Source organism: Notolepis coatsorum (assembly GCF_963971535.1).
Source record: "Notolepis coatsorum genome assembly, chromosome: 9".
In the NCBI taxonomy this organism is placed as follows: domain Eukaryota; kingdom Metazoa; phylum Chordata; class Actinopteri; order Aulopiformes; family Paralepididae; genus Notolepis; species Notolepis coatsorum.
The window spans coordinates 49,227,671-49,248,157 of NC_140173.1; the positions used below are offsets into that span (position 1 = coordinate 49,227,671).

A 20,487-nucleotide genomic window follows, 5' to 3' on the forward strand; every position below is an offset into this window, starting at 1 on the left:
AACGTATCGTGGACATTGTGATGTTCCTCACAATCCCTCACATCAGTTTATAGGCCGCCGCGGTTGAGATTACTTACTTTGGCGCAGCGCATGCCTTTACTCTTTCGTCTCTCAAAGAAAAAAATGCACACAGTCACACTCACCCCAACTTACGTCATGTACCCGCCCATACACGCACCCAGAGACGGCCACAGGTTTGTTTGGAGGAAACAGGGATACGAGAGTGTGAGAGAAGTGGAGAGAGCTTCGCAAGTTTAAACGTTAGCCCTATATGTTTTATTCAGAAACGGCAATGGAATATGGAGGCGCCGAGGTGGATGAACTGGTAGTAGCCTCGCGTTCTAACAGTTAACATTGCGGCTAGCGTAAATGAGCTAATAAGGCACTGGATTCATACAGTAGCTTGTTAGCTAGCGTCGAAATCCTCTGTGTGTCGCGTTGAAGATGACGTCACGGCGCCCCAGCTACACTGACGGGGGGGGGGGGGGGGTACCGTCTTTATATCTATCTATGGGGGGTACTACCAAGTCGAGTAGGTACCGTGCAGACCGTGGAAAAGCAGCACAAGAGAATACTTCATAATGTTTCATGCAATTAAAAAGTAAATATATATGATGATGATGATGCACACACACCTTTACAGTGTTTTGTTTACCAGTAGGATGTTATAACATTAGGATGTTATAACATTGCTGATAATAAAAATCATAAGTCAAGTCTCCCGTGATTTTATATTACTATATATTAAAAGTATAGGCGGACCATTCCTCGGTTACAAGATAATTATTTTCTCACAGTAGTGTGTGTATTTTTGGCTAAAGTGGATAGAAAACAGTGCAAAACTGTGCAAAAGTCTTAGGCACCCAAGAGTATTTATATAAATTGTCTTAGATGTTAATAAACATTTATCTGTATTAGTCAGTAGACTACTCTTAGATTTTTAGAAATGTTTAATTAAATAATTTTTGAAAGCATCTTCATGGTTTAATGCAGACATATGTTGCAGGGACTATTTTAATCATCATGTTGGTGTGACTGTATGCTTCAAAGGGTTAAATCAAGCACTTTTAAGGGCTTTAGAGGAAATGTCAAAATATCGTGATGTACATTAGGGCTGCACGATTTTGGGAAATAATCTAATTGCGATTATTCTGACAGATATTGCGATTGCGATTTGCGATGCGATTATAACGTATTTAAAAAAAAAAAAATACAAGAAGAATGTTGCTGCTTTCTGTAGTCGGGTCCCAACTGCAAAATTACTGTATTACCCTGTATTATACACTTTTACTATCATGTAGACTATTCTGCTTTGTGTTTACATGTGATGTATTGTATACATGCACATTTATTATGTTCTTGTGTGATGTATCGCACATTTTATTGCTGTGTGATGTATTGCAAATGTTATTGCTGTCATCTTGGCCAGGTCTACCTTGCAAAGGAGATCTTGTATCTCAATGGGACTTCCTGGTTAAAAAAATTATAATAATAAAAAAATAAAAAAAAATTGCAGGCATGGCGATTTGATAATTGCATCATTCCAAATCGCGATTTCGATTAGAAAACGATTAATCGTGCAGCCCTAATGTACATCCTGTATCGTGACATAGCAAAAAAAACATTGTGATATCATTTAGAGGCCATATCGCCCAGCCCTACCAGTAATCTTAACCAGCCAATGGCATGGAAAAAACTATACAAGCCATACATACACCATCAAATATGCGTACACCCGCTGTTAATCTCAAAGCTATCAAGGTCCAGCCAAAGCAGATCTCCTCTCATGACATAGAACAAGTCCAACAAATAAAATTAGCCCTCCTAAATGTCAGATCACTGAACAATAAAAAAAAAAATTGTAAATGATCAGATTAAAGAAAATAACTTAAGACTGCATCTGCTTAGTGGAGACATGGCTCAATAACGACACAGCTACATCAATAATGATAGAGACCTGCCCACCAGACTATAATTTTCATCAAATACCCAGAAAAAAACAGAAGAGGAGGAGGGGTCGCAGCAATTTTCTCCTCAAAGCTCTTGTTTAAAATCACAGAACTAGGTGAGTTCATATCGATGCAATATCTCACTATTGAACTCAAAACCGAATCAACTATAATCGTCACAATATACCGACCGCCTAGACACTCACCAATATTTATACAAGAGTTCTCTGAACTGATTTCACCATGTGTTACCAGATACGATAAGGTGATCCTAAATGAACATCCATTTTCCATCCAAGAAAACAGACTCCAAAACTATAGAGCTAAAAAATCTACTGGATAGCTTTGATCTAACACAGCATATAACAAATGCAACTCACCGGCTTGGAAATACATTAGACTTAGTCATAACAACTGGGCTAAGCATAAAAGAATTCTCAATAACTGACATACCTCTCTCCGACCATCACTGTATATTCTTTAATGCTCAAATAACCCTTACTAAAAAATAAATCATAGTTCAAAAGAGGCTCCTAAATGACAAAGCTGAATCAAAGTTCATTAATCTTATCAGACTACATGAACCACACAATTATGACAGCTCTCTAAATGAAATGGTAGAAAATCTCAATGATGCACTGTCATCTGTATTAAATTATGTCGCCCCACTAAAAACGAAAAAAGAAAATCAGAGCCTCCCCCTGGTTGAACTATAATGCTGTCAACAAAGAAAAAAGGAAATGTCGTGCAGCTGAGAGAAAATGGAGAAAAACAAAAAGCACTATCTACTGTGATATATACAAAGATGCTTTAACTGCCTATAATAAAACCATCCGCTTAGCAAGGAAAGACTACTAAAATCATTACAGAAAACTCCAGAATCCTTTTTTCCACTATTAATCTACTACTCGACACTGTCCCTACACCTCCTCAGTAATCAACGGTTAAGTGTGAAGAACTTGCACTATTCTTTAACAACAAAATAACCTTGATCAGGGTCAGCATTACTCATGATGGAAATAAAGCCGATTACGACAAACCGTGCAATGTAACCATGAGAAGATTCACATCATGCATCATCACATATTAGATGAACTCTGAAAAACTGTCTGAGTGTAACTCCTCCACCTCAGACATTGATCCTATACCTACAGCTTTCTTCAAGCGGGTGTTTAATAGTGTCTCAAGACCTGTGCTAGATATCATCAACACTTCCCTTAGAACTGGTATTTTACCAGATGCCTTTAAAACAGCAGTTGTAAAGCCATTACTAAAAAAAACTAACTTGGATAGTAATGTACTGGCAAACTATCGACCAATATCTAACCTACCATTGATTAGTAAAGTACTTGAAAACATAGTTTCAGGTCAAATTAATTCCTTTCTCGAAGAAAACAACATCTTAGAAGAATTTCAATCGGGATTCAGAAAATATCATAGCACTGAAACTGCCCTCGACAAAATAATCAGTGACCTCAGACTAAACTCTGATGAGAATAAGGTCTCTTATCCTGCTAGATCTCAGTGCAGCATTCGATACAATCGATCGCGATATTCTAATCAATAGTCTTGAAAACCTTGTCGGTTTAAGCTGGTTTAAAACATACATCAGAGGGAGGAAATTCGATGTTAAACTAGGAGGCCACATGTCTGAGATATATGACAACTATGGAGTTGCACAAGGGAGTTGCTTAGGTCCTTTACTCTTCTCCCTTTACATGTTACCGCTGGGTGATATCATCAGAGAACATAATGTAGGTCTCTATAGCTATGCGGATGATACACAACTGTACATATCTGCTGAACCAAATGATACAGCTATTAACTCCATCACAGAATGCTTATTGGCAATAAATAAATGGATGAGTAAGAACTTCCTGAAACTAAACGAGAACAAAACTGAAATTCTAATTATCGCCCCTAAAACAAAACAAAAAGAAACGTTAATAAAGAACCTAGGAGGACTAACCCCTTGGATCAAATCTGAGGTCACAAGTCTCTGGGTTATCATAGATTCAGAACTGAACTTCAATTCTCATATTAACAAAGTGACCAAAACATCGTTCTTCCATCTCAGAAATATAGCAAAAGTATGACCATTTATTAATCAAAACGATGCTGAGAAGCTAATTCATGCATTCATATCTAGCCGGTTAGACTACTGTAATGCACTTTTTACAGGTCTCCCTAAGAAAACCACAGAGGGGCTTCAGCTAATCCAAAACTCTGCAGCCTGACTGCTTACTAGAACCAAAAGGAGAGAGCACAGTCTTAGCTGGCTCCCTGTAACATTTAGAATTTACTTCAAGGTTCTTCTCCTTACATACAAAGCTCTAAATGGACAGGGACCTAGCTACATCGCCAACACTCTAATAAATTACAGGCCAGCAAGAACACTGCGATCATCAGCTGCTGGACTACTAGAGGCTCCCAGAAACAGTCAAAAGAGGAACGGTAATGCAGCCTTTATCAACTATGCCCCAAAACTATGGAACAAACTACCCCAAAACATCAGGGAAGCCAACTCGCTAGACATCTTCTCTTTGCTCAGGCATTTAAATGAAACATCAGGGATATCCTGACACAAATTGTACTTTACCTGCACTATTCTTACCCTACCTACACTTCCTATCAAATTCATGTGTCGGTTCTATGCACTGTAATTTTAAGAGCACTGCTGCTCTGTTGAACTAAAATTGAACTATTTTAATCACACTTTTTACCTTTTTTTTTTATCTACTTTTTCTCCCCATTTTCTATTTTTCTCCCTTCCCCAATTTCGTATTGTCCAATTCTACCCCTCCCCTGTCTCGAACGTTGTTAGGCCATGCCTCCCACAGGTCGGCTGCAATGTGGACGAAGCCTTGCATCACGTGTCCCCTCCGGTACACGAGGAGGCAGCCGTCGCATCTTTTCACCTGCACAGTGTGATCTCTCAGCGGCGAGGGTCTGCGTGGGAGGGACACGCCGCCCCCGTTGCTTCCCGATTCTGCTGCGCAGGCGCACCAACCGACCTGTAGGAGTTGCTGTCCACAACGTCCGATCCCCACCCACCAGCTTCCCACCCCCTAATACTGCCAATTGTATTAGTATGAACGACCAGCCAAGCTGGAAGCAACGCCGAGAGCTGGGCTCGAACCCATGCATGCTTGCTTATGCCTGTATTTTTTACTGTTGTGAAGCACTTTGAACTGCAACTTCTGTATGAAAAGTGCTATACAAATAAAGTTTATTATATGCCAAATGAACAGATATATTTTAGTTTTTATACTTGTTCGAAAATAGAAATCTTTCATTCATTCATTAATAATAAGAGCCTGGTGAAATCAGTAGGAAAGGAGGGGAGTGGGGGGGGGGGGGGGGGGGGGGGGGTGTAGCTCGCCCCCCAAAACTGCAGTGATCAGCTTAGGCATAAAAAAAATATTGTTTGTTTCCTGTTGGTTGCCAGTTAAGGCCATGGGTAGGTAGGGAATTTATTTTATTTTATTTTTTATTTTATTCTTTCCCACGGCGACTATGGATAGGGAATTTCTTTATTTAATTAAAATGTTCACAACAACATGGGCATGTACTCTGCCAGCATGTTTACCGGTAATATCCATAATACTAAAGGTTTGACTAAGATTTTTATGAAACTTTATTAAGTTTTTTTTTAACTCATAAAATAAATTGGGTCGCACCTAAATCGGCAGGGTCGGTCGGCAACCGGAAACAAACCATTTTTTCTTTTAGGCCTTACTGGTGGGTGAATCTAGTTTTAGCACATCAGACAAGGAACCATATAACAGTTTTCTGAGGTTTTACTAGTCTCTACAGAACTAGTAGAGGCTGATTACCATGCATCAAATTTACAGTATCCAAGTGATCATAATTAATATGATTAGAGTTAATATGGTTCTTAGTGCAAGGGTTCAATTGTATAAATCCAAAAGGACAAATGGGAGAAAAAAAAGGCATAATTCCTTTAATCATAATAACCACTTATCGATTTATTGATAACTGCGTGAAATCGATAAGTGGCGTCTGTAACTGAGGGGTACAATTCCCTGACTGTATTACTAGATATGATACTTACTACCACTACCTTTGTACTTAATATTCGGCCACCCAGTACACGGCATAAATATATTATCATAAACACTCTCACGTAGATGAAACGGATCCAACACAAATGTACGAAGTCGAAGTATGCGTTTATTACTACACAGCAATGGTGTGTAGAGCAAGCACTTAATCACTTAATTACATTTATGAATTGAAATAGTATGCACTTTTATGGCAAAGAGTATTCGTCGGTATATCAATAGAGAATGTCCAATCTCTGATGGCGCAGGTGGTAAATATACGACCTGGAATAGTTAAGGAACAACAGCAATGATACTTTAATGATTATATACTAGATACACTAAGGGGGGGTTAATCCGGTCGCTTGTAAGCCGACAGAAGTAGGAGGGGGGGGGGGGGTAGAATCCGGCTGCCTCGTCCGGCCAAGGGTATCCCAGGTGAACCCACTGTAGTGCCGTTCAATGCGCCGGCGATCCTTGGACCACAGATGAAAGCAGGTGGACTCTTTGTGGGCCGGCTCTCTCCGGTCCACGGGGGAGAGACGTGAAGCGACCTCGTCTTGCAGAGCGTCTCCTCACCTTGCGTCCTCTCCAGGGGGGGGGGTTCCAACACACGGCAGTGTCGGGGGTCTTTATCCATGGAATAATCAAAGTATACAAAGCATAATCCGTGCCTGGGAAGGCGGGCTGTCGTCGGTAGAATAATCCGGTATACAGGTCCACTCGCTCGTCGGCTCTGGGGCTCCTCGGGTGCAGCTTCACATGGGGTCAACCACCCTGGGTAAGCAGCCAGTTCTCTGCCCGAAACGATGGGGTACTGACTACGGTAGTATTCTCACCGCACGAAGCACTATATATTAACAGACTATTATTAGCTTAATAGACTATGTCCAACTCGACGATATAGTGCCAAATATGACTATTCAAATATTAATATACACGATGTCTCAATACCGATGGTAGGCGAACTTGGCCTTACTCCCACACGTGGCGTCGCGGGGAGGCTTTACGTCTGTGACTCTATTGGAGGGTAAGAAACTGGACTGAAAAGGAAGTCCTACTTTAGTAGCGCAGTATATATACGCACTATGAACAAATAGTCCCATTAGTGGTGCGGTAGCCAGATTCCTACGCGGAACTAGGACTTGTTCGTACATGTGGAGCGGTACGTTTGAACTGGGTCTGAGGGGTATGGCAGCCTGGCACCAAGGTCTCGACCAATAGTAGAATGGAGACTATTATGGGATGTTCAGTAGGCTAGAATGGATATTCAATGCATATTGTACAAGGAATATACAAGGGATATCAGGGAATATTAGAGAATATACAAATACAATTAAATATATATATATAAATAAATATATATATTCGGTTTAATCTGGCCCTTCACAACAGCCACCCCCTGAATAGGTCCCAGACCTAATCAGTTAAACAGAGACAGATTAATCGCGTTGTCTATTTACACATAAGGGTTTGCTGTAGGGGTCAGTCAACTTCACAAAGTCATAGGGTTGTAGGGTCATGGTCATCATCGATTGTGTCTGGGAGTCGAGGCAGTTCTATGAGCCTCGCCACGGGACGGGTGTAAGTGCGACCCTGGACGAGCACTTCAGCTGCTCGGACCTTGCCGTCGGCACCGGTGATCACTTTGCTTACGCGGCCGGCCGGCCACATAGCTCTGGGCAGTGATTGATCAATAATCATGACGACTGTTCCTTCTGTCAAATTGTCTCTCTCCTTTACCCACTTCTGGCGGGTCTGTAGAGACGGTAGGTAGTGCAGTAGGAAACTGTTCCAAAACTTGTCGGCTAATACTTGGCTGTACCTCCACATTCGTCGGCCGTTCGCTTCTTCAGGCCGGTACATTGTCTGGGGTAATGCAGGATCTAGCCGCCCCATCAGGAGTGTGTTGGGGGTAACTGGGTCGATATCCGCCACATCACTGGAGACATATCCGAGGGGCTTTGAGTTAAGTACTCCCTCAATCTCCGTGAGGACTGTCATTAGGACTTCTTCCGCCACAGTCTGGGCCCCAAGTACTGCGTACAGGGCTGTCTTTATGGAGCGCACTTCTCGTTCCCAAGTGCCACCGAAGTGGGGTGCGTTTGGGGGGTTGAATTGGAAATCAACCTGTGCTGGAGCGAGGTGGGTCTTAAGTTCTGGGCCCATAGCTTGGAAGCTCTCTCTCAGCTCTCTTTCGCCGCCTTTGAAGTTTGTCCCATGATCGGACAATAGGGTAGACGGTCTTCCTTTCCGTGATGTGAATCTTCGGAAGGCCATAAGGAATGAGTCTGTGCTCATGGTCGGGAGAAGCTCGATGTGTATCGCTCTGGTGGTCATGCATTTGAATACAATACCCCACCGCTTCTCGGTTCCTCTTCCTTTCTTTATGTGCAGCGGGCCAAAGCAGTCCATACCCGTTGAGTGGAATGGCTTGTCACCGATTCGGAGGCGACATGGAGGAAGGTCAGCCATCCTTGGTATGCTGGGCTGCGCGCGCCACTTGCGGCAGTCTAGACATGTTCGCTGGAAGCGTCGTACCGCCTCTCTTCCTTGTAGGATCCAGTAACGACGTCTGATTTCCGCGAAGACTCTTTCTGCTCCTGCGTGATGTACATCCTCATCGTATTTCTTTATAATCAGCTCTGTGACCCTGTGTCGGCTGTTCAATACGATCGGGTATTTAATGTCATCCGGTAGATGGGGCTCTGCGTAGGCGACCACCCACTCTGATGAGGGTATGAGCGTCGCTCTCGGGGGCCAGATGAATTAATCTGCTGTCGGATGGGACGGGCTTTCCTCCCTGTAGACAGGCCAATTCCTCGGGGAACGAGTCTCTCTGGGCTCGCTGCAGTAGAAGCAATTCTGCTTCCTCGTAGTTAGCTGCTGACATATCAGCGGGGGACTTGCACTCCGGGTGGTACCGCAGGAATGTTCTTTGTTGTGCACTCTCTATGGACGTGCAATCGTCTATGTTAGGGTCGGTGGAGGCTACGGTGCTCAATCCACAGAACACAGACTTCTTATTTTCCACCTCCTCTGGACTTGCTTCCCTCGGGATAGGCATGGGCCACTGTCCTTCCGGGAGTCTTAGGAATGCGGGGCCGTCACTGTAGACATTGCGACGGGTGAGGTCATCCAGGGGGATCCCCCGGGTGATGACGTCAGCTGGGTTCTGTTTCGTATCAACGTAGCGCCACTCTGTTTCTCCGGTTAACTCTTCGGTTAAGTCTTGAATCTCGGTGACTCTGACTCCCACGAAGACTTTGTACTTGCATGAGTCCGATTTGATCCAGGCGAGTACCGTCGTGGAATCTGACCACAGGATTGTTCTAGACACCGGTATGGTGAGCTCACGTTGGATGAGCGTGGCTAGGTGCGCTCCGGCTAGGGCTGCGCAGAGCTCTAGACGTGGGATAGATTGTTGCTTGCGTGGGGCTATTCTCGAGCAGGCGAGGACAAATGCTGTGTAGATCTCTCCCCCCTGGTCTTGGGCCCGTAAGTAGGCTACTGATCCGTATGCGACCTCTGAGGCGTCACTGAAGACGTGTAAGTCCATTTTACATGTCTCTGGCCTCACCGTGGGTGGGAAGTAGCTTCGGCGCATATTAACGCCTGGGAGTGAGTGGAGCTCCATCTCCCACTCTCTCCAGGTGGATGCAAGGTGTGCGGGAATGGGGTCGTCCCAGCCCTGGTCCTTGTCCCACAATGCTCGTACAATCATTTTTGCCCTGGTGGTGTACGGTAGAATACATCCTAGCGGGTCATATTGTCGGGCGAGTGTTGTGTACACACTCCGTCTGGTGGTCGGCGCCGCCGCCGGCCTTCCCTGCTCCGTAGTCAGGGGCTTGTGTCTGTAGTGAAGCGAATCTGTTTTGAATCGCCACACCAATCCCAGGGTCATCTCCTGGGCTTCTCCCGGGATTGTAGCCATCCAGGTCTCGCTGCTGGCTGCCTTGTCCTCGGAGGAGAGGCTGCGCAGTACTTGCGGATCGCTGCTGGCCCACTGCCTGAGATCAAAGCCGCCTTTGATCAATGAGGCGCGGAGTTTAATCAGGAGAGCCTCGGCTTCTTCTTGGGTTGAAAGGCTTTGTAGACAGTTGTCTACGTAGAAGCTGTTCTTTACGCTGTGTCGGACCTCTTCGTCCGCTGCTGGGTCCTCTGCTACATGTTTCTGTAGTGCAAATGTAGCACAGCAGGGGCTGCACGTCGTTCCGAAGGGGAGGACTTCCCATTGGTAGATGGCTGGGTGCTCATCTCCTGGCTTCTCTCTCCATAGGAACCGTAACAGGGGCTTGTCCGCCTCTACTAATCTCACCTGCAGGAACATTCCTTTAATGTCCCCGCTGATGGCCACCTTTTCCTGGCGGAAGCGGAGTAGAACGCCGAGTAGGGAGGGGCCGAGTGTGGGACCGGGCAGTAACTCTTTATTCAGATTTTGGGATCCGATCTGGTAGCTGCAGTTAAATACTATGCGGTCTTTACCGTTGTGATGGACCTTGTGGTGGGGCACGTACCACGATTCAGTGGTCTGGTCAGCCTCTTTAATGTCCATCTTTGTGACGTGTCCCGCTGTGATGAGCTTCTCAATCTCAGCGCGGTATACACTCTCTTGGGCGGGGTTCTTGGCTAAGCGCCGCTCCGTGTTCAGCAGGTACCGTTCTGTGGCGTCTGTCTTGGCGTGGAAAGTAGGCATTCCTTCTCGCCGCAGGAGTGGCGTGGCGTATCTCAACACGCCGTTGACCGGGACTCTCTTGGTCCCTGTCTCGAGGAGGTGAATGGCGTAAATGTCATCTTTAGAGCGAATGTCTTTCTTTCCGTTCTTAAAGGGCATTTGTTCCAAGGTCCATAGCCGCTCTACGTGTTGCAGGAGTGCGGTTTCTCCCTCTGTGACTCGGGAGTGGAGACATCTAGTGGCTGTACTTCGGTTGAGAGATTTGGCGAGCGGGCCTTGGAGAGTCCATCCCAAACGGGTCTCGACTGCTGCAGGACAGCCTCGGGGTCCGGTATGAACCCGGTCTATCGGGACAATGAGGTCTGCATGGTCGGAGCCTATCAACAGGGTCGGCATAGCATTGTCTATGAGCGGGATCGGTAACTTGCGCAGATGTGCATATTTCTCCATCAGCTTGGCGACGGGGTATGTGTACCGCGACAGTCCTATTTCTTGGCTGGTGAAAGCGTCTGTAATCTGGTACCGTCGCTCAGGCTGGCCGCTTGCTGCGATAGAGAATGAGACATTCTCTCCCTTTATCGTCTTCAAATCTCGTCTTATTGTCCGAATTGTCATTTGGGTTTTGCTTCCCCGCAGCCCTAGCTGGGCCGCAGCGGAGGCGAGCAGCAGGGTCTTCTCTGACCCGTCATCGAGGACGGCGTAAGTGTCCAGGACTTTATTCTGGTAGCTTAGTGTCACACGCACTACTTTTAGGAGTACTCGGGCTCCACTGCTGCTGGCGGGATCGATGTACATGACGCTCGCTTTGCGGCTGGATGGTGCAGGTGAAGGGCGCCGTCTGTTACTGTCGTGAAGTATGTCCAGATGGGCTCCATCGCACTTGGTGCACCTTTTCTTTAAGCGGCATTCGGCTGCCATGTGTGAGCGCGCACAGCGAAAACAGCGCTTGTTGGACTTTATCCATTGACCTGCTTCCTCCGCGTTCAGCTTGGGGAAGGAGTCACATTGCGCTAGCCAGTGTTCTTTCTCACAGTAGGGGCACACTATCTTCCACTTCTCCGTTCTGGAGGGGGTACTGTGGCTCCTGCTGCTCGGTACTGACTCCGATTGGTGCATCACAGTCACCGATCTTCTTCCATCATTTAGTCGTCTGGCTCCTTCTCTGGAGCCAGGGGTGCTCCGTCCGAATGTATCTAGCCGTAGGCTGCTGACTTCTCTCGCCAGGAAGTCTGCTAGATCGAGGAGGTTCGGTTCGGGGCCATTCGGGTCTCTGTGGTCCCTCTGCCGCCTAAAGCGCTCCTGACGAGCAGGCGGCAGCTTCTCCAGAATCCTTTCCACATTTGAGTTGGCGTAAAGTTCATGCCTCCCCTTCTCTCTTTGCGCTCCCAACATCCCTACCAGGGACTGCACTCTGATGGACAGGTCGTCCAGTGCTCGATTGTCTATTGCTGGGGGTAAGCGGTCGATGCGTCGGATCTCCTGGATCACGTAATCCCATATGCGCCCATACCTCTGGTCCAATGCTACCAGCGCTGCTGTGTATGGGGTGGTGGAAGTCGCGTAGGCGAGCGCTATATTATGTGCGCGGGGCACCTTTAAGTGCTTCAGTAGGATGGCGTATTTGTGGCGTTCATCCAATACATCCACCAACATGGTCTCCAGACACATGCGGAGTTCTGTATACTGGGCCCGGTTCTCTTGGGTGAAGTCGGGTACCATAGGCGTGCCAATGTATGACGCTGACTGTGGATACATCGGCGAGCGTTGGGGGAGAGGCCTCCTAGGCGAGTCTCCTCCCGCTCCTTGGTATGGGCTGGTACCGGCAGTGTACCATGGCCCGCTTGTCCAGGTGCTGTTCCTCGGTGCGGGTCGTGCGTCGTGCTCACCCATGTATAGAGTCGGGGGTCTGTAGCGCAGCTCCGCGGGAGTATAGCCTGGGCTGTACCGGACCTCCTGGTCCGGTAGAGTACTGTGCTGTCGTCGGGCGTGGTTCTCCTCCTCTTCCTCTTCGTCTTCAGTTAGGTCATCCAGTGCTTGTAGTCTCTGGTTTAGCCTCTCCACAGGATATGCTGCTCCTTCCCGGTTGCTAGGTCTCGCTTGGACCGGTGGGGGGAGGTGGTCTGTGGGGGGTATAGACCTCGTCTGTTGGTCAAGTTCAGGGTTGTTTACTCGGCTAGGGGATGCCGCCCTGGAGGTGTGTCTAGACGAGTTCCTGGAGCCTCTGGCGGAGGGAGAGGGTGTTGTCCGTCTGATCAGCTGTTCTATTAGTTGCGACTGCTGTCTGTCGCGCGCTGCGTCCCGTTGAGCACCGGCTCGTTCTCGGGCCACATTCTCTTCCATCTGAATGCGTCTTATTTCTAGACGTATCTGCTTGTGTTCGCTTCGCTGCTGGATCTGCAGTCGGTCGCGTTCAGCAGCGGCGTTCAGGCTGATGAGGAAGGCCTGCTGTAGGGTCCTCTCTGCCTCGCTGGGAGAAGGCGGTTGTATAGGGGAGCCTTCCCTCGGGGTACTCCTTGCGGAGCCTTGGAGCTCTATCTCCACGGTGCTCTCCCCGTCTTCTTCCGTGCCGAGTTCTCTCTCTGTAGCGTTGTATTCCTCCCGGGACTCATCGGGGACTACTTCTTCAGTACTGGCGGGGTGTGAAGTCATGTCTGGTTCCCACTGGTCCCCACCGTGAACTTGGTCAGTTACATTAGAGCCCGTAGGGGCCTCTATGGTCGGGGTAGTCTGGGCGTTGGGGTTAGACATACTTTTACTTTCTAGTTTTACCGCGTTTACTGTTAGTAGAAGACTAGGTTGTTGACTGACAGCGTAAGCCTCTAAGTACTGAGGGAGCCGTCGTTCGCGCTGCGGGCGTTGGTTAGGAGGATCGTTTCGTGGAGTGTTCATCATAGGCCATTTCAATATTAATAACACTATATTAATATTACACTAATTACCCTCCGGCTCGAAGGACCAATTGTAACTGAGGGGTACAATTCCCTGACTGTATTACTAGATATGATACTTACTACCACTACCTTTGTACTTAATATTCGGCCACCCAGTACACGGCATAAATATATTATCATAAACACTCTCACGTAGATGAAACGGATCCAACACAAATGTACGAAGTCGAAGTATGCGTTTATTACTACACAGCAATGGTGTGTAGAGCAAGCACTTAATCACTTAATTACATTTATGAATTGAAATAGTATGCACTTTTATGGCAAAGAGTATTCGTCGGTATATCAATAGAGAATGTCCAATCTCTGATGGCGCAGGTGGTAAATATACGACCTGGAATAGTTAAGGAACAACAGCAATGATACTTTAATGATTATATACTAGATACACTAAGGGGGGGTTAATCCGGTCGCTTGTAAGCCGACAGAAGTAGGAGGGGGGGGGGGGGGGTAGAATCCGGCTGCCTCGTCCGGCCAAGGGTATCCCAGGTGAACCCACTGTAGTGCCGTTCAATGCGCCGGCGATCCTTGGACCACAGATGAAAGCAGGTGGACTCTTTGTGGGCCGGCTCTCTCCGGTCCACGGGGGAGAGACGTGAAGCGACCTCGTCTTGCAGAGCGTCTCCTCACCTTGCGTCCTCTCCAGGGGGGGGGGTTCCAACACACGGCAGTGTCGGGGGTCTTTATCCATGGAATAATCAAAGTATACAAAGCATAATCCGTGCCTGGGAAGGCGGGCTGTCGTCGGTAGAATAATCCGGTATACAGGTCCACTCGCTCGTCGGCTCTGGGGCTCCTCGGGTGCAGCTTCACATGGGGTCAACCACCCTGGGTAAGCAGCCAGTTCTCTGCCCGAAACGATGGGGTACTGACTACGGTAGTATTCTCACCGCACGAAGCACTATATATTAACAGACTATTATTAGCTTAATAGACTACGTCCAACTCGACGATATAGTGCCAAATATGACTATTCAAATATTAATATACACGATGTCTCAATACCGATGGTAGGCGAACTTGGCCTTACTCCCACACGTGGCGTCGCGGGGAGGCTTTACGTCTGTGACTCTATTGGAGGGTAAGAAACTGGACTGAAAAGGAAGTCCTACTTTAGTAGCGCAGTATATATACGCACTATGAACAAATAGTCCCATTAGTGGTGCGGTAGCCAGATTCCTACGCGGAACTAGGACTTGTTCGTACATGTGGAGCGGTACGTTTGAACTGGGTCTGAGGGGTATGGCAGCCTGGCACCAAGGTCTCGACCAATAGTAGAATGGAGACTATTATGGGATGTTCAGTAGGCTAGAATGGATATTCAATGCATATTGTACAAGGAATATACAAGGGATATCAGGGAATATTAGAGAATATACAAATACAATTAAATATATATATATAAATAAATATATATATTCGGTTTAATCTGGCCCTTCACAACAGCGTCACTTATCGATTTGTTTGCATGTGTAAAAAATAAATAACATACGTTTATACTTTTTTCTTAAAGAAAAAAAACTATTATTTAACGTTAGTTTGTGTGTGATAATATTTAAAATTTGATAATATATATATATATTTTTGTATTTATAATAGAAAAATCTATATTTATCAATAATTTTGTTCCGATTTTTCGATTCTTCCAAATGGCATATCATCTCAGCCTTAATAATAACTGATCATGGGGCGCTCACACACATTGTGAAGAAGGCACGACAACGCCTCTACTTCCTCAGGCGCCTAAGGAAGTTCCAAGTCAGTCAGAAGATCCTTAAGAACTTCTACTCATGTACAATAGAGAGCATCCTGACTGGCAACATCACCTCCTGGTTTGGGAATAGCACTGCACAAGACCGAAGCAGACTACAAAGAGTGACACGTTCAGCCGAACGCACAATTGGAGGGGGGCTCCCCACCCTCCAGAACATTTACAACAAGCGGTGCAGGGGCAAGGCTAAGAGAATCATTAAAGACTCCAGTCACCCGAACTGCCTCTTTGAACTGCTGCGGTCAGGCAAGAGATACCGGAGTCTCAAGGCGAGCACAGAAAGACTCAGAAGAAGCTTCTATCCCCAGGCCATCAGGCTGCTAAACGAACAATGAACACTACACAACAACCATCAAACGCACATAGCACACACATCCACACGCACACACTCACTTTAAACAAACACACTGTAGCACCCACTCCACACACTTTATAGCACACACTCACTTTAAACAAACACACTGTAGCACCCACTCCCCACACTTTATATTTATTGATGAAGGATTGCACTACAACTCGTACACCTTACTGTAAATTGTACCTAAATTGTACCTCATCCCATTTCTGCTTGCACTATATAGTATTGTACATTAGTACACTGCATAGTATTGTATATTATATGGTAACTCAGTTACGTCTATTCTGCATCGAACATTGTACATATGTCTATACTGAACACTGTGACCTCATTTTCTACTTCTAAATTACATGCTATACTATGTTATTTGATACTATCTTGTCTAGCACAGTCTCTGGAGCGTAACAGTAAGAAGCATTTTGTATGAAAGTATTCTGTACTTCTGTATGACAACTATTAAAGAAACTTGAACTTGAAACTTGAAACTCCAGTAGCACACCACATAGCGCGCTGAGTCGCGAAGCGGTCGCCCCGGGTTCGATTCCCCGACCCGGTGGCCATATGATATGCCGCATGTCTTCCCCTCTTCTCCTCCCGTTTCACCCTCTCTCCTCCTGTCGGTCCTGCGTGGCCAAAAGGTCCTGCGTTGACCAAAAAAAAATGCTGAAAATGCTATAAATAAAATCTAAAAAAAAAAAAAAAAACTGATCATCTACAAACGATGTAGATCCAAGAAGAATCTTTATAGGGGAATGATTTATACCCAGGGTAGCGACAATTGTCAGCATGCATGCTGTGCGTACTATGGGTGAAATAGAACTCAGAGAAGTGTGAGGTAGAGAAGTGTGAGGTAGGAGTTTCACACACACACTTACCTCCTTGTTTTGCATACAAGCTTCCCCCAAAGTAGCCGTTGACAGGAGAAGTTGCAGCATACACAAAAATGGCTGTGCTCAGCATGGACCCTCTCCTACAAAACAACAATTATATAAAAATAAATAATATAAAATACATTTTTAATAAAATTGTTAATTTACTTTTGCCTCCTGATTCCATTTCAAACCCCCACCCCACACACACATATGAATCCCATTTGTGTCGTTCTCTCTGTGCATTTTCCTCCAAAATGACTCAAAGAAGGTTTACTCTGCCAACCAGATTACCAGAAATGATTGTGAAATAACTTCCAACTGTTGAACCACTAACATAACTGACTAGTAATATCCAGGGTTGTATTAAAGAACACAGAGAATGACATAATTCCTCCTCGTCATCCCCTCCCGAGGTTGTGGTCACTCACTCCGTGTAAAGGTCCTCGATCATGGCGACGATGATGACAATGAAGGAGACCGAGAAGATCTGGCAGCCGGAGCCGATGAGCGAGGAGAAGATCATGGGGTGGCTGGACGGTCGGAACACGTCTCCGTGGACCTGCTTCCACCCGTACTCATCTCCCAGGTCCCTGTCCTGCAGGGTGACATGGAGCTACGTTAAGCTAGGGGACACATAGCTGTCCTGCAGGGGGACATGGAGCTACGTTAAGCTAGGGGACATAACTGTCCTGCAGGGTGACATGGAGCTACGTTAAGCTAGGGGACACATAGCTGTCCTGCAGGGGGACATGGAGCTACGTTAAGCTAGGGGACATAACTGTCCTGCAGGGTGACATGGAGCTACGTTAAGCTAGGGGACACATAGCTGTCCTGCAGGGGGACATGGAGCTACGTTAAGCTAGGGGACATAACTGTCCTGCAGGGTGACATGGAGCTACGTTAAGCTAGGGGACACAAAGCTGTCCTGCAGGGTGACATGGAGCTACGTTAAGCTAGGGGACATAACTGTCCTGCAGGGTGACATGGAGCTACGTTAAGCTAGGGGACACAAAGCTGTCCTGCAGGGTGACATGGAGCTACGTTAAGCTAGGGGACACAAAGCTGTCCTGCAGGGTGACATGGAGCTACGTTAAGCTAGGGGACACAAAGCTGTCCTGCAGGGTGACATGGAGCTACGTTAAGCTAGGGGACACATAGCTGTCCTACAGGGTGACATGGAGCTACGTTAAGCTAGGGGACATAACTGTCCTGCAGGGTGACATGGAGCTACGTTAAGCTAGGGGACACATAGCTGTCCTACAGGGTGACATGGAGCTACGTTAAGCTAGGGGACATAACTGTCCTGCAGGGTGACATGGAGCTACGTTAAGCTAGGGGACACATAGCTGTCCTACAGGGTGACATGGAGCTACGTTAAGCTAGGGGACATAACTGTCCTGCAGGGTGACATGGAGCTACGTTAAGCTAGGGGACACAACTGTCCTGCAGGGACATCATGGAGCTACGTTAAGCTAGGGGACACATAGCTGTCCTGCAGGGGGACATGGAGCTACGTTAAGCTAGGGGATATAACTGTCCTGCAGGGTGACATGGAGCTACGTTAAGCTAGGGGACACATAGCTGTCCTGCAGGGGGACATGGAGCTACGTTAAGCTAGGGGACACATAGCTGTCCTGCAGGGGGACATGGAGCTACGTTAAGCTAGGGGACACATAGCTGTCCTGCAGGGTGACATGGAGCTACGTTAAGCTAGGGGACACATAGCTGTCCTACAGGGGGACATGGAGCTACGTTAAGCTAGGGGACACAACTTCCCAGTAACACAACACTTGTTTGTGGAATACTGTGACATTACAAAACAAATGTTTCCCCCACTAAGCAGTAGCACTAGTCACATCGTGGTAAGAAATATTGTACGTTTGTAGGTCACAGTATATCCAAGAAAACATGATTCTTAGCATTGTTTTAATCTAAAAAATAAAAGAAACAGCAGCACTAGCCACAAGCTACCAAACTAGCTTCCGTCAGAAACAAGCCACAAGCTACCAAACTAGCTTCTGTCAGAAACAAGCCACAAGCTACCAAACTAGCTTCAGTCAAGCAGAAACCCAATGGTTTCCATTGTGAACGCAAACAACACTAGGGGGTAATTTTTCCAGGAACTGAAGTATCTTCCCATTGGTGCGAGTTGTGTGACAGGTGCTTAGTAACGAAAGGTAACAGACTAACATTCTAAACACAGCCATGGCAACAAAGCAACATTTTAGAGCAAGTTAGATGGGAAGTTAAGCCAACAGTAACAACCAACAGTCTAGACCGGTTTACAGTTCTTCAACAATGATACATCGTTATGCATGCGTTTTGGTCACATAAAAACACTGAACCACTCTAACCAGCTACGCAGGGGCCTTTAGCCCAGAAGATTGGGAATACTGCCAAAATAAATTTACTTTGTCAACTGGAATCTGGACATCCAGATTCGTGTCCAAATAATGCATGGGTGTAAGTCATTATAAATTGACCTGATAACATTGATATTGACAGTAGACTAGGGCTGCAACTAATGACTATTTTGGTAGTCGACTAATCTGTCGATTATTTTTTCGATATAGTCGACTAATGAAAAAAGAATTATATTAAAAAAAATTTAAATAAATTATAATATATATATTTTTTTTGCACTACCTATCTTTGTGAAAGTGGCTTCTCAGCTCTGGTCCAGCTGAAGACAGAGCAGAGGAACAGATTGGACATTGAGCATGACCTCAGAGTTGCTTTGAGACTCTTGTCAGGACCAAACAACATCCCCAGTTATCCCATTAGTTCCCCCAAACTTACTGTCGGTCTGTTATGTTAAGCTAAGAAGTCTTCAGCTGGCTGGACCAGAGCTGAGAAGCCACTTTACCAAAGATATATAATATTTTCTTTTTTTAATGACTAATCGACACAACAATTCCTCGTCAACGATTTTTTATAATCGACATCGTCGATTATATCGACTAATCGTTGCAGCCCTACAGTAGACCATGCGAAACAAATGGTAATCTTTGACAATAATTAATACAGTGGTTTGAGCCCACTATGCTGGGGCAAAACCTCAGTTTCCAAAATATGCATGCATCTTTGTGATTATGTTGAAGAACCATTTTATAAATAACTATACTTTCGTTCCTTACAGCCACGTTGTGTTATCCCCATAGATTTTGCTCCGACTAGGGGGTAAAAAACCCTCAAGGCCATATTGCCCAACTCCACTGCCTCAATACGTTGCTCATACACAATGGCATTCCGGTTCGCCAGACGTGAATAGGGTCATTGTTAGGGGCATAAGGAAACGTCACCATGTCGTCCATCTCCTCCTCCTTGCTGTATCTGGCGTAGTCTTTCCTCAGCGTCCTCATCAGGATCATAGACACCAGACCCACCAGGAAGATCACCATCATGAACGAGTTGAAGATGGAGAACCAGTGAATCTACAGGAAAAACAACAACCAATTTACTAAAATCACATTTTCAATAATGGCGCATCAGTGTTTCGTATTGTTGAAGCTCGCTGGGCAATTACTGTACAAGGCTGTCAACATGTCCGCGCCACAGCCAACCGGAATGTGCACAATTCGGTTATAGTCAATTATTGTGTAATGACCAAATAATGAATTATTCATGGCCTGTTGACTTCAGTCTGCTGTGTATAATAGCCATTAGATTTGATTTAACTCAATACAATTAAGTTTGCTTGTTGACTAAATCAGTTTGTGTTTGCAATCGTGGAATACAGAAATGGCTTCTAGTAAAACACGTGTTTTAAACAGCCCAGCTACAAGACTAATCAACTATATAACATTTGAAAAAGAAAGGTTTCTCTTAATCAAATACTTGATTCTTT

The 20,487-nt window shown here is 46.0% G+C and overlaps 1 protein-coding gene across 1 annotated transcript in view; it reads right to left on the minus strand.

Moving 5' to 3' along the window:
* The window catches only part of tm9sf3 (transmembrane 9 superfamily member 3), a 56,249-nt gene that overhangs the window by 17,157 nt on the left and 18,605 nt on the right, over positions 1 to 20,487 (minus strand). Inside the window, exons 6-8 of the mRNA XM_084321293.1 lie at positions 19,943 to 20,074; positions 17,069 to 17,235; positions 16,644 to 16,738 (exon numbers count right to left, since the gene is read on the minus strand). Coding sequence (XP_084177419.1) covers positions 16,644 to 16,738; positions 17,069 to 17,235; positions 19,943 to 20,074 — 394 coding nt within the window. The remainder of the gene's footprint in view (positions 1 to 16,643; positions 16,739 to 17,068; positions 17,236 to 19,942; positions 20,075 to 20,487) is intronic.